The sequence below is a fragment of the Zingiber officinale genome, chromosome 1A (assembly GCF_018446385.1).
Source record: "Zingiber officinale cultivar Zhangliang chromosome 1A, Zo_v1.1, whole genome shotgun sequence".
Classification (NCBI taxonomy): Eukaryota; Viridiplantae; Streptophyta; class Magnoliopsida; order Zingiberales; family Zingiberaceae; genus Zingiber; species Zingiber officinale.
In genome coordinates this window covers 48,533,910-48,546,100 of record NC_055987.1, presented here as the reverse complement: position 1 = coordinate 48,546,100, position 12,191 = coordinate 48,533,910, and the positions used below count along the sequence as shown (strand labels likewise).

General features: G+C 35.7%; 1 protein-coding gene across 1 annotated transcript; it reads right to left on the bottom strand.

Moving 5' to 3' along the window:
* Positions 1 to 285: 285 nt before the first annotated feature.
* On the bottom strand, positions 286 to 972 carry LOC121997857. Its single transcript, XM_042552522.1, has one exon. The coding sequence runs from the start codon at positions 970 to 972 to the stop codon at positions 286 to 288; it is 687 nt and encodes a 228-aa protein (XP_042408456.1).
* Between the last annotated feature and the right edge of the window lie 11,219 nt (positions 973 to 12,191).

The following is a 12,191-nucleotide window of genomic DNA, read 5'->3' as shown; positions in this document are numbered from 1 at the left end:
TCCGTTCCCAAGTTTCAAGAAGGTCTCACCCTCTCTGAGTCTTTTACTTCTTATCATCATCTGCAAATCATTGCAAAGATGAGAACCACAGCTAGTATCCAATACCCAAGAAATATAATTAATAGAGACGTTAACTTCTATATAGAGCATACCTTTGTTAGAACGCTCCTGAGCAAGATACTCCTTACAATTGCACCTCCAATGTCCAAGCTTATTGTAGTGGAAACAAACATTTTCTGACTGATTAGGTTTTGTGGGCCTTGGCTTCTTATTAGGCTTAATTTTCTACATAGGGGTAGAACACTTCTTTCCCTTTTTCTTGGGTCCTTTCTTGGATCCAGAAGATGAACCCACAAGGAAAACAGATGTTTTCTTTTTCATGGTTGCTTCATAATTTGCAAGGATATTGACTAGCTTTTCAAGGGTAGCCTCTAGCTTATTCATATTGAAGTTAACCACAAAATTGTCAAATGAGGAGGGGAGAGACAACAATATGTTGTTTGTCGATAGCTCATATGGAATAACCAAGTCAAGGTTCACCAACTTTTCAATAAGCCCAATCATCTTAACTCCATGCTCATGGAGCGAAGTCCCATCTCGCATACGAGCCATCATGAGCTCTATGACAGTCGCGTGCCTGACTGAACGAGTCTGTGCACCATACAACTCTTGTAGGTGTATGTGAATATCTTTAGCATCCATAGTCTCCTCAAACAGCCTTTGTAGTCCATTTAACATTGAAGCCAACATATAACATCTTGCTTGAAGATTATGGTACGACCATTTTTCAAGCTTTTCCAACTCATTAGGGGTGACATTAACAGGAGCCTCTTTTGGAGGTGCCTTATCCAATATATATGAAATCTTTTCAGATGCCAAAATAATCTTTAAATATCTTAGCCAGTCAGAATAGTTAGGTCCAGTTAATTTACTCTGATCAAGTATCACAGATAGTGGATTCCAAGATGCCATATTGAAAATATACTGAAATAAAAATAGATAATTAATATTACTGATAATTTTAAATAATGCATAAGATAAAATATGTGGACTTTTATATTTTGAATTACCTCTCACTATTTTGACATTTCCATCACCCTCTAATGGAAACGGGAAATTATATTTCCTTAGTGAGTGCATAGAGCCAAATTAGCCAATTGTGATCCCTGAATGATATCAGCCGATCATAATTCCCAAAAGGTAGAACTCAATTACATCATATGCAACCTCTATGTAATTCACCTCACGTTTGATAAGGGCCCAATAATATGACGCCGATTATCTTTGCATGTCAAGTTGACCCATCAATGTTATATTGTAATGGATGGTCGCCATGCATTCCCTCAATGATATGAGCCAAAGTCATGGGAGTTCCACCCAATCCACATCATTTATGTTAGTGGAAGACAAAGCTTTCCGACGTTCAGGCCTCCCCAATGATATGAGCCAGACACTGACTGCGGGTAGCATTAATCATGCAACCACCGCTGATGGAAGGCAGTGAAAATTATACTCTTTTATTTTTCCCTTTATGGCTTGATATAAAATTTGAATCATATTCAAAATGAGGAATTTTAATTTAAATATTTATATCATCACTCGGAAGATATAATATGTTTTATGTATGTTTGTTGGATTCAAGCAACTATGTTATAAAATAACATACATACATATATCTAATAATATATATCAAATATATCATATTTTAAGGATAAGCAATCAGTGAGAGCCATTTGATCATCCTTTTTGCATTGTATGCATAATATCAAATATTTTATATCAATTAATTAACAATTAATTAATTGATAAACTTATGCTTCTTGTTAATTATTTAAATTTAACCACAAGATTATCAACTAAATTGATAAATCAATTTATCTATAATCAATTTTGGTAAACCAATTATTATAGGTAAAATCATGTTTCACCATAATATGTTACCAAATACTTTACGTGATCAAACTAATTAACACGAACATATTTACTTTTGTCTTAAAGTCCATACGATAAACAATGATAACCTGGCTCTGATACCACTGTTGGGACCCGAATTCGAAATTCGGTGATCATGTTTCTATACTCTTTTGCACAGTAGAAATTTAAAATTTTATTTGTGATTTAACAATTAAATCAAAGGAGTGTTCGTATGATTTTTAAAACAAACATAAGTATGATTTTTATCTAAACATGCATTATAATCTAACCATATAAGTAAGATCCTAAAAGCATAACAAAGATACACTATCATGTGATTGATTCATATAATGTTAACTTAATCATTTTATTTATATATGATAAACTATTTAAAATAAACATATTAGATCATTTAAGCATATAAATAAAACTATTAACATGCATTAATATACATATGAATTATAGTACAAGAATAAACATACCTTCCAAACAGCCTATGTGAGGATGACTCCAACTATTCCGGCTGTAGCGAAATAGCTCCTCGTTGTTGTCACGAGCTCATACTTCCTTCGTCTAATCCGATCCACGATCGGAGTCCTCTTTCCAACACTTGATCGCACTAGAGATCAAGTGTCATTTTTCGTCGAGACGGTCGAAACGTCTTCCTTGAAGATGAGGAAGGGGTTGCCAATTACCCTTCACAAGGGAATGTCTAATAGCTCTCAACAAGGAGCTATGCCTTCCAAAATTCTACAAGAAGGTGGGGCGCCGACATTGCTTCTCGAAGAGGAGAAGTAACAAACAAGGAGATCGAACTTTTGATAGGAACCCAGGGGCCTATCACATGAAAAAATCGAAAAAGTAAAGGGAAAAGGGGGATAGGGTGGTCGCTTCGAGGAGATCGGCCTCTAATAATCAAACGAAATTGATTAATTAAAAGGGAAATTACCTGTCTTTCAAAGTTACATAACGTCTCTTTAAATAGAGACCTAAACTACCTTTTCAAAAGAAAAGGTCTAAAAGAAAAATAAAATAAAAATACATTTTCAAGAGAAAATGTCTTATTAAAACTTATCTAGAAGAAAAAAGAAAAAGTCTAAAACTTAAAGGAAATAAAGTTAAAGGATTTATTTGAATAGATCCATTAAAGGATCTTATCATTCCACCGCCCTTCAAAACAACCTTGTCCTCAAGGTTGTTTATCAATAAACTCTGAAAATTTTTCTTGAATGGTATCATATAATTCCCATGTTGCATCATCGATAGATAAATTGTTCCATTGAATTAATAGCTCAACTGTTGCTTGATTGTTCTTCTTCACGAGTCTCCTTTCTAAAATAGCATAATGTTGAAATTTAACTTCACCATCTGAATTCACTTCAGTAGGGTGTTGTTGAGGAGTAAATTTATCGCCTAGTTTCTTCTTTAAACAAGAAACGTGAAATACAAGGTGTATTTTAGAATCTTGTGGAAACTCCAACCGATAAGCAACAGGTCTTTTCAAAAAAAGAGAATGCTCACGTAAAAGAGTGAGTACTTTATAAAGGTAATGCAAATGATCTTCGAATGATGAACTATAAACAAGGGTATCATCAAAGAAAATCAAAACAAACTTGCTGAGATAAGACCCGAAGATATCATTCATCAAACTTTGGAATGTAGAAAGTGCATTAGTTAAACTGAAAGGCATGACTAAAAATTCATAATGACCATCATGAGTCCGAAAGGTTATTTTTGGAATGTCCGTCTGATAGATCCTTATCTAATGAAAGCCTGAGCGAAGATCCAATTTTTAGAAGAATGAGGAACCTCTGAATTCATCAAGTAATTTATCAATGATGGGGGTGGGGTACTTATCTTTCACTGTAATTTTATTGAGTGTCTGATAATCTACACACATTTGCCAACTTCCATCTTTCTTTTGCACAAGTAGTACTGGAGAAGAATACGGGCTTACACTTGGGCGAACAATACCAGCTTGAAGCATCTCTTGTACAATCTTCTCAATTACCTCATTCTATATGTAAGGGTAGCGATAAGGCGTAACATATGTTGGTGCACTCCCCGATATTAGAGGTATACGATGATCATGTAAACGTGATGGAGGAAATCCCTTTGGCTCAGCAATTATCATAGAAAATTTTGAAAGAAGTGTCTCTAATTCTGGAGGGGTATATGAGATACCTTTAGGATCCTTTTTGATGGAGAGTTGCATGAGAAAAATGGAGCAATCTTTCTTTAATAACCGCTCTGCCTGATAACTACTGATTGATGTGATAGTATCTTGTCTCTTGCCTCTGATGCAAACTTCTTTTCCTTGATCTTGGGAGCGCATTATTAGTTGAGAGAAATTTCATATTATGTCTCCTAATGTTCTCAACCATTGTGCTCTAAGTACAACATCACATCCATCCAGAGGTAGAAGAAAAAGATCTGTGATTAATTCATAATTTAGTAAGAAAACTTTAATACCTTCGCATTTTCCTAGACTTATAAGTGATCTTCCATCCGCCACCTTAACATCAAATGCAGATGCTCGCTTTATTTTTTGTTTAAGCCTTCTTGCTAAGGTTGAGTCTAGAAAATTGTTGGTGCTTCCTAAATCTATAAGTATCATTACTGGTTTCTTTTTTAATGAATCATTTTACCGTCATTGTTTGCGGAGTTTGTAGTCCTTCTAAGGCATGTACTGATATTGCCATAGAGTCATCTTGTATTTTGTTGATATTATTTGTGTTTCACCTTCATCGAAATCATCTTCTTCCTCAGAGTTCTCTATTGGTTCAATCATTAGTATCCTCTTTTGCTTGCATTGATGACCACGGTGCCACTTTTCATCGTAATGCCAGCATAATCCCTTTGCCTTCCTTTCCTTGATCTCTTCTTTTGTCAATCTACGGGGTGTTGAATCATGTGATGGGTTTTCATGAATTACCTTGTTATTTCTTCTTCCTTCCTCATTAATCTTCTCTTCTTGTAGTCGTGCAAAGGATAAGGCAGCCTTCATGGTGCAGGGTTGATTCATTTTTACTTCTCATCGTATATCAAGGTGAAGTCCTTCAATAAAAATGCCTAGTAGTTGCTTTTCTGACCAATCACAAGTTCGATTAGAGAGTCACTCGAATCTTCCTTGGTACTCTAGTATGGCTGAAGTCTGTCGAATTTTGGCCAATTCTCCATCAACATTCTCATAACCGGAGGGACCAAATCAATTGATGAGTTCTTTTTTGAATTCCTCCCATTTTGGAGGTCTATGGCATGCTTCAAGCTAGTCATACCATTGGATGACATCACCTTCGAAGTTTATAGATGCTAGTTCTACCTTTGCATTGTCCGATGTACTGTGGAAGCGAAAATATTTTTCAACCCTTGAAATCCATCCAATCGGATCGTTGTTCTCCCAGCGAGGAAATTTCACCTTCATACGTGGATAGTTGTGCTCTCAATCTTCATTTGAGTTTGCTCCTTGGTCATATTGTTGTTATCGAGACTGCTGATTTATTCCCCTTTTGATTAGTATGCTTGAGCTGGAATCTGCTTCTAAACGATCCTTCAATTTTTGCACTATTGTGACCAACGATGCCATAGTTTTTTCGAGTTTATCCATCATTGTCTCGTGCTTAGTGTAACAATCCAAATTTTCTCATTTTGAGTCCTAAAAGTAATTTAAAAATATTTAAAAATACTATAGAAATATTCTAAGGATTTTTATAAATTTTTAGAGTATTTTTATGTAATTTTTGGAGGTCGTTTGGTATTTTTACTAAACCAAAGAAGTTTCGACAAAAAAATGTCCAAGCCGAGGTTCGAACCAGCAGCCTCTAACCAAACCAAACCTTGATCGAATCCAGCTAGCCAACATTTCCGCAAGTGTTTCGTGAACGAATATGGAACGAGATATATATACGTTATAATTGAAACCGAAGATACCAAATTGAAATAAAAAGGGGCGGATGAGGGAATCGAACCCACGATCAGAGGTTTCGGCGGAATCCAGCTGACCAAGTGTGCCAGCGATCGATGCTGATCAGATATGCAGCTACAAATATTTAAGGTATAGTATTTAATAAAAAAACCCTAGTTATAAGAGGAGAACTTAGGTAATAACCCGAGACCTAATTCCTCTCCTCTCCTTTTCTCTCCCGACGGCGCAGCTCTTCTCGGCGAAAACGTAGCAGGGGATCTAGGGTTCCTCTTCGGCGGCCGGCCAAGGCTAGATCACGTCGTCAAGGAGAGCACGAGGATACAAGAGGACGCTAAGTTTTTGCGAGATTCTCCGAAGCCCTAAAGGTCGATCTCGGCTGTGAGTCAAGGAAACAAAAGTAAGTCGCTTCTCACCTGCGGTAAGAGTGATTTCGGATCTTTTCTCCTTGAATTCGAAGCATGTTGTAAGATTTTTTTTTTAGTTTTGAAATTTTTGCCGTGAGTTCAAAGGAAGAACAGTAAAAGGATGAGTATGGGGAGTAATTTTTTGCTTCTTTTAGTTTTTCTGCTGTAGTACTGAACAGGAGAAATTAATGGTGGTTTCGATTTTCTTTGTTTCTTCTACAATTCTGAAGCTTGTTGTAAAGGATGTGGTTTTGAAGCTTACGGCCGAGAATCTTAGAGGAAGGAATTAAATTGTATGAACTAGGCTTATAGATAAACCCTTTCAGTCTTATAAATTTGGGTTTCATGGTTTGAGTTCTATCTGCTGTTACCCTAAAAGGGGCAGTTCGGTTGCTGCAATGAAAAAAAGAGACAGTCCTTATGATTGGCTTTTCAGACGTAGATTTCCTTGTTACCATACTGTTAGACCAGTTTGTCATAGGATATGGTTAGTATGACAGATTTAGATATAATTAGTATTCCAGTTTTAGTTTTGTTAAGCATTGTAGTTTTAGATTAAAGCATGTGATTTAATATAGTGCAGATTTTCTTAAGGAATTCAAATGTGGTTTCCTTTATTTAATTCTGTTGTAGCATACTTAAAGAAGTCAGATTCAGTTTTCCTTTGATTTATATCTGTAGTAGCATGCTTAAAGAAGTTAGGTTTGTTTTCCTTTGATTTATATCTGTTGTAGCATGCTTAAAGAAGTTAGGTCTGCTTTCCTTTGATTTATTCTGTTGATATATGCTTAAAGAATCCTGTTGCTCTATAAAAACTCTAGGATCTGCATGTAAGTGGAAATAAATAAGAGTTCTATTAAATCCTTAGAGGTTTATAAGTAGTTATAAGAAAGAGAGACCAAGGTCTTAATAGGATCCCTAAGTTTAAGAATTGGGATCAGTAGTACACCAAGTGCTCAAAGAAATGCCAAGGCATTTTATTATAAGAATATTAAGATAACAAGTATAAGAAAGATAAAGAAAAGAAAGAAAAAGGCCAAGGCCTTAAGTAGATCCCAAAGTCAAGATTTTAGGGATTTTGGCACACAAGGTTCTTGTTAAAATGTCAAGACATTTAAAGAAGAAGTAATTAAGATATTTTACTTTGAAGAGGCTAGTACCCGACTTCCGAGGTTGTCGTTAAACAAATCCAGGTGACCAATTCCGAGGTCTTGGCCCTGGTAAGACCGAGGTCTTTACCCTCGTAGAACTGGTGGCTCGCTACCCCAGTGTCTATTAGGGACCGCGCTTTGATACTACGCCTGTGCCCAAGAGAAGTTGATTATTATTTTGAAGTATTAAAGTATAAGTTTTAAACAAGTGAAATAAAAGAATAAGTTTTCAAGCAAGTGAAATAAGATTCAGGAAGTGTTTAAAACTCAGCAAGTTTTAGTTTTCCTTATGCTAGCATGTCATTCTGATTAGCTTTACATGTTTATCATTTCAGCCTATTTGATTCTTTTACTATTAGAAGAGAATGAGTAGCTTTACATGTTTAGCATTTCAGTTTGTTATGATTCTTTTATTATTAGAAGAGCATGAGTAGCTTTACATGTTTAGCATTTCAGTTTGTTATGATTCTTTTATTATTAGAAGAGCATGAGTAGCTTTACATGTTTAGCATTTCAGCCTATTTGATTCTTTTACTATTAGATGAGCATGAGTAGTTTTCAGTAAGCATTCAGTTAGTTTATGTTATAGATATATGTACATGCATATCGAGATTTTGTGAGTTAGATAACGCTTACTAAGCAATTTTGCTTATAGGTTGCATTTCCTCTTACTGCAGATAAAGGAAAGGAAAGGATATAGCAAAGGAAGGCGACAAGGAGGTGTTCGATGATGTGTGATGCCAGGACTATGGGAGAGATCTGGGGATTTGCCAAGAATTTATTAAGACTGTTTTCGTCAAATTGTTATTTATGAACTGCATGGTCAAGAATCTATTCTATGGATCATTTTATCGTGCTTTGCGAGAGTTGATTATTTTGGTTATATATGAACTGCATGGTTGTTTGATATATGTTCCAGCCGCCTGTGGCTGAAGTATACTATGTATGTATCTCATTTTATGGTCATCGGTACAGGAGAGATGCTGCCGAAATTTTTCGGTAGAGACTCCTCGTGGTTTCGATCATACCGGTTAAGTAAAGTTAGTAGTTAAGTAGCGTCCACCTCTAAAGAGTAGTAGTAGTAAGAAGGGTGGTCGTTACACTTAGCTTCAAATTCCAGAGCCCATATGGCATAAGGATGAGATCCTCCGGTCGTCATGTCAGAGTGAATTTTCTTTTCTTGAAGTTGGGTTAAAATCATGCGCTTGTTGAAGTTGCTGCGAGATACTATAGGGCGAAGATGAAGTGAACTGCTCTGATACCAAGTTGATAGGAACCCGGGGGCCTATCACATGAAAAAATCGAAAAAGAAAAATGAAAAGGGGGATAGGATGATCGCTTCGAGGAGATCGGCCTCCAATAATCAAACGAAATTGATTAATTAAAAGAGAAATTACCTGTCTTTCAACGTTACATAACGTCTCTTTAAATAGAGACCTAAATTACCTTTTCAAAAGAGAAGGTTTAAAAGAAAAAAAAATAAAAATATATTTTTAAAAGAAAATATCTTATTAAAATTTATCTAGAAGAAAAAAGAAAAAAATCTAAAACTTAAAGAACTTTATCAACTTTTTGATGGAAAAAAGTGAAGAAGATCTCTACCTTCTTCTCTTCTTTGGAAGTGCCTGCTGAAAACTATCAAGGTAGAAGAGAGATTCTGCTATCCGAATTCTCATTCATAGCACCTCACGGAAGAAAGAAAAAAAAAATTCGTATGTTGCTGTCATCCATCAAGAAGGGAAGTCACTTCCATATTTTCAAAGAGCAAGGAAAAATAAAAACGTGGAGTGAGTGAAGAAAATGGAAAGCGTGGATGGAGATGGATGAGTGGGAAAAATGGTGAACGTGCGAATGGTGAGAAAAAGGAAAAACAAAATTAATTTCCTTTTATTTTAATGTCACGTTAACCAACCATGTTCTTTTTTTTTTTTTTTTTTTTTTTTTTATTAATTTTCTTCTCATGGGGCAATAATATTTTCATGATACAATTTAATTGTAATTGTATTTTTTCTTGGGCTTGAACTTTCAAGGTCCAATATCTCTTCCATCTTTATATATTAGATTTTTAGAATTTTTCTAGAATCCAATAATTTGAGTCCATTGTAATTATATCAATGATCCAATATCGTTGACACGGCAAACGCATTTGCTCGCTATTGTAATAATATAAATTTAATTTATAGAGTTTATGTGGAACTCTTCCACTCTTCTTGTTTTCTATTGATTGGAAATCAATATAACATTTGATCATATCAAACTTTATTTGCCAATATACTGTTTGATGACATCAAAATTTTATTCGCCGAATTCAACTCCTTGAATTTAACTTTCTCAACGGGAAATAGGGAAACCAATACTTGTGTGACCCTCAATGGTTCAGGGATACAGCTAGCCGTGGGTTCACAACTCTTTGTGATTCAGGACTATACTTGTCATTTATTCGGACATACCCTTAATAGCCCCATCCTATGATTAACTCCTTAATTATAGGACGTCAGAACTAATTCTGATTAACACCCAACGAATCATAGTAAGAGCGTCTAGCAACACTGCCTCATGATTCCCTAGGTATCACCAAATAGTGCCTGCAAGAACCAATCCTGGTTAACGTACAGTCTGGTCTCTTCATCTCATATATCCTTGTCGAATCTACAACTATTAGTACATCGAGGATTGTATATTGATTCGACAACCATATGATATATCTTATAGTGACATCGCATGTGTAATTAGGAAACTTCTTTCCTAAAGTACATCTTACAGCTCTGATCAGAGACTTCATTCACTATAAAATAATATATTATATAAGATATCCACACCTGTAGGTGTGCGGTGAATCGCCGACTACAATACACTGACTCCTATATGTTTTGTTACTACACCCAATCTCACCACCTGATGACCCTAATAGAGTTGGTAAATGAGTCAAAGTGCATCCCCAACATATAGAGTCTCAGTGTTGGCCTAGGTCATAAGGACTACTAGTGTACAACCACAACCAAAGACTTATCCACTCGATAAATGATAACCACTTGGAAAGTCTGTGTGAGGGATGCTCGATGAACTCATAATATGATCACCCATCTGTATGTTTGAACATCTCTATGTTCTTACCAATGAAACATGGCACACTACATAACAGATGCTAGTCTCTAACTTAAGCAGCCTTTTATCCTTATTTATTAGGCGACTCAATTGACTAGGAACAAATTTAGAATATACAGTGAATATTGATGTATTTCATGATGACCATCATATGTACCACCACATCTCACTATAGTATATTCAAGGACTTTATCTATGCATATAGCATGGGTATAAAGATAAAGTAATGCCAAACTGAATTGAATTATATTAAAATAAAGGTTGTTTATTTACAAGAGTCCATAAAGCCCTAGCGAACAGTTGGCTTTGTAGGGCACCTACTCTAACAGTGTTAACTGCCATAAGTGTCTTTATATATTTAGTATTTTCCATTCTAAATTTTTTAAATAATTCTTTAACGTATTTTTGTTGATAAATGTTGTTACCTTTATTTGTTTGTTTGATTTGTAATCCTAAAAAGTAAGTTAATTTACCTACCAAACACATTTCAAATTCTTGTTCCATTACGGTTATAAATTCTTGTAAAAATTCTGAGTTGGTTGATCCAAAGATTATATCGTCTACATAAACTTGGGCTATAAAGATATCCTCTTGGATTGATTTGACAAATAGGGTTGGGTCAACTTGACCTTAGTGGAATCCTTTGGATATTAGGCAAGAGGTTAATTTTTCATACCATACCCTAGGTGCTTGCTTAAATCCGTATAAGGCTTTATTTAGTTTAAAGACATAGTCATGATGGGCTAAACTTTCAAACCCAAGTGGCTGACCTACATAGACTTCTTCTTTTATTAATCCATTTAGAAAAGTGGATTTGACATCCATCTGATAGAGTTTGAACTCTTTATGAGATGCATAGCTAAGTAACATTATAATGGACTCTAGTCTAGCTACTTGTAACGACCCGCCTCCTACTGACTAGGCTGCGAGGCCGATCGCTACAGTTATGCTGTGCTGGACTATCAATGCGGAATGAAAACTGGCTAATTTAAAATTTTACTGAACTAAATACTGTAAAGTTTAAATTAGTGTTCTGGGTGTACCTAAGAGTTGTACACATGTTAAGGGAGGTGTTTACAACTGATAATAAACTTCGGATCGATCCACAGACCGATCTACTGATACTGGCACGGTAGGAAACTCCGGATCGTTCAACCGACCGATCCATAAACTATGCTGCAATTCTGTACGCTGCTGGATCGGTCTGCCGACCGATCCAGCTGATCCCTGATCGGTCAATGAGAACGATGAGCCAATTTTCTCGAACCAGCTCCTGATCGATCCCCGGATCGATCAGGGAAGGAACAGAAAGTTTCTGTTCGCAGGAACCAGGTCCCTGATCGGTCTACCGACCGATCAGAGACTCCCTGATCAGTCTGCTGACCGATCAGGGGTTTCTGATTTCGTATCAGGCCCCTGATATCAGCACTGATGCGTGCCAAGGTCATTACACAACGCTATAAAAGCTAAGAGAAACATTCTACTAGGTAATGGCTAACATACTAAACATGATTAAGGCATAGAATACTAATTCATGGCATGTAAACGTATGGAAACCAGAACTAACAAGGTTTTAAACTGTTCTCTTGCTAACTAACAGAAACATAAGATAACACTTGCTATAAGTACTAATGCATACTGAACACGTGCTAAAGCATAATAAAATAAAACTCGATCCCTAGGATCTTTATT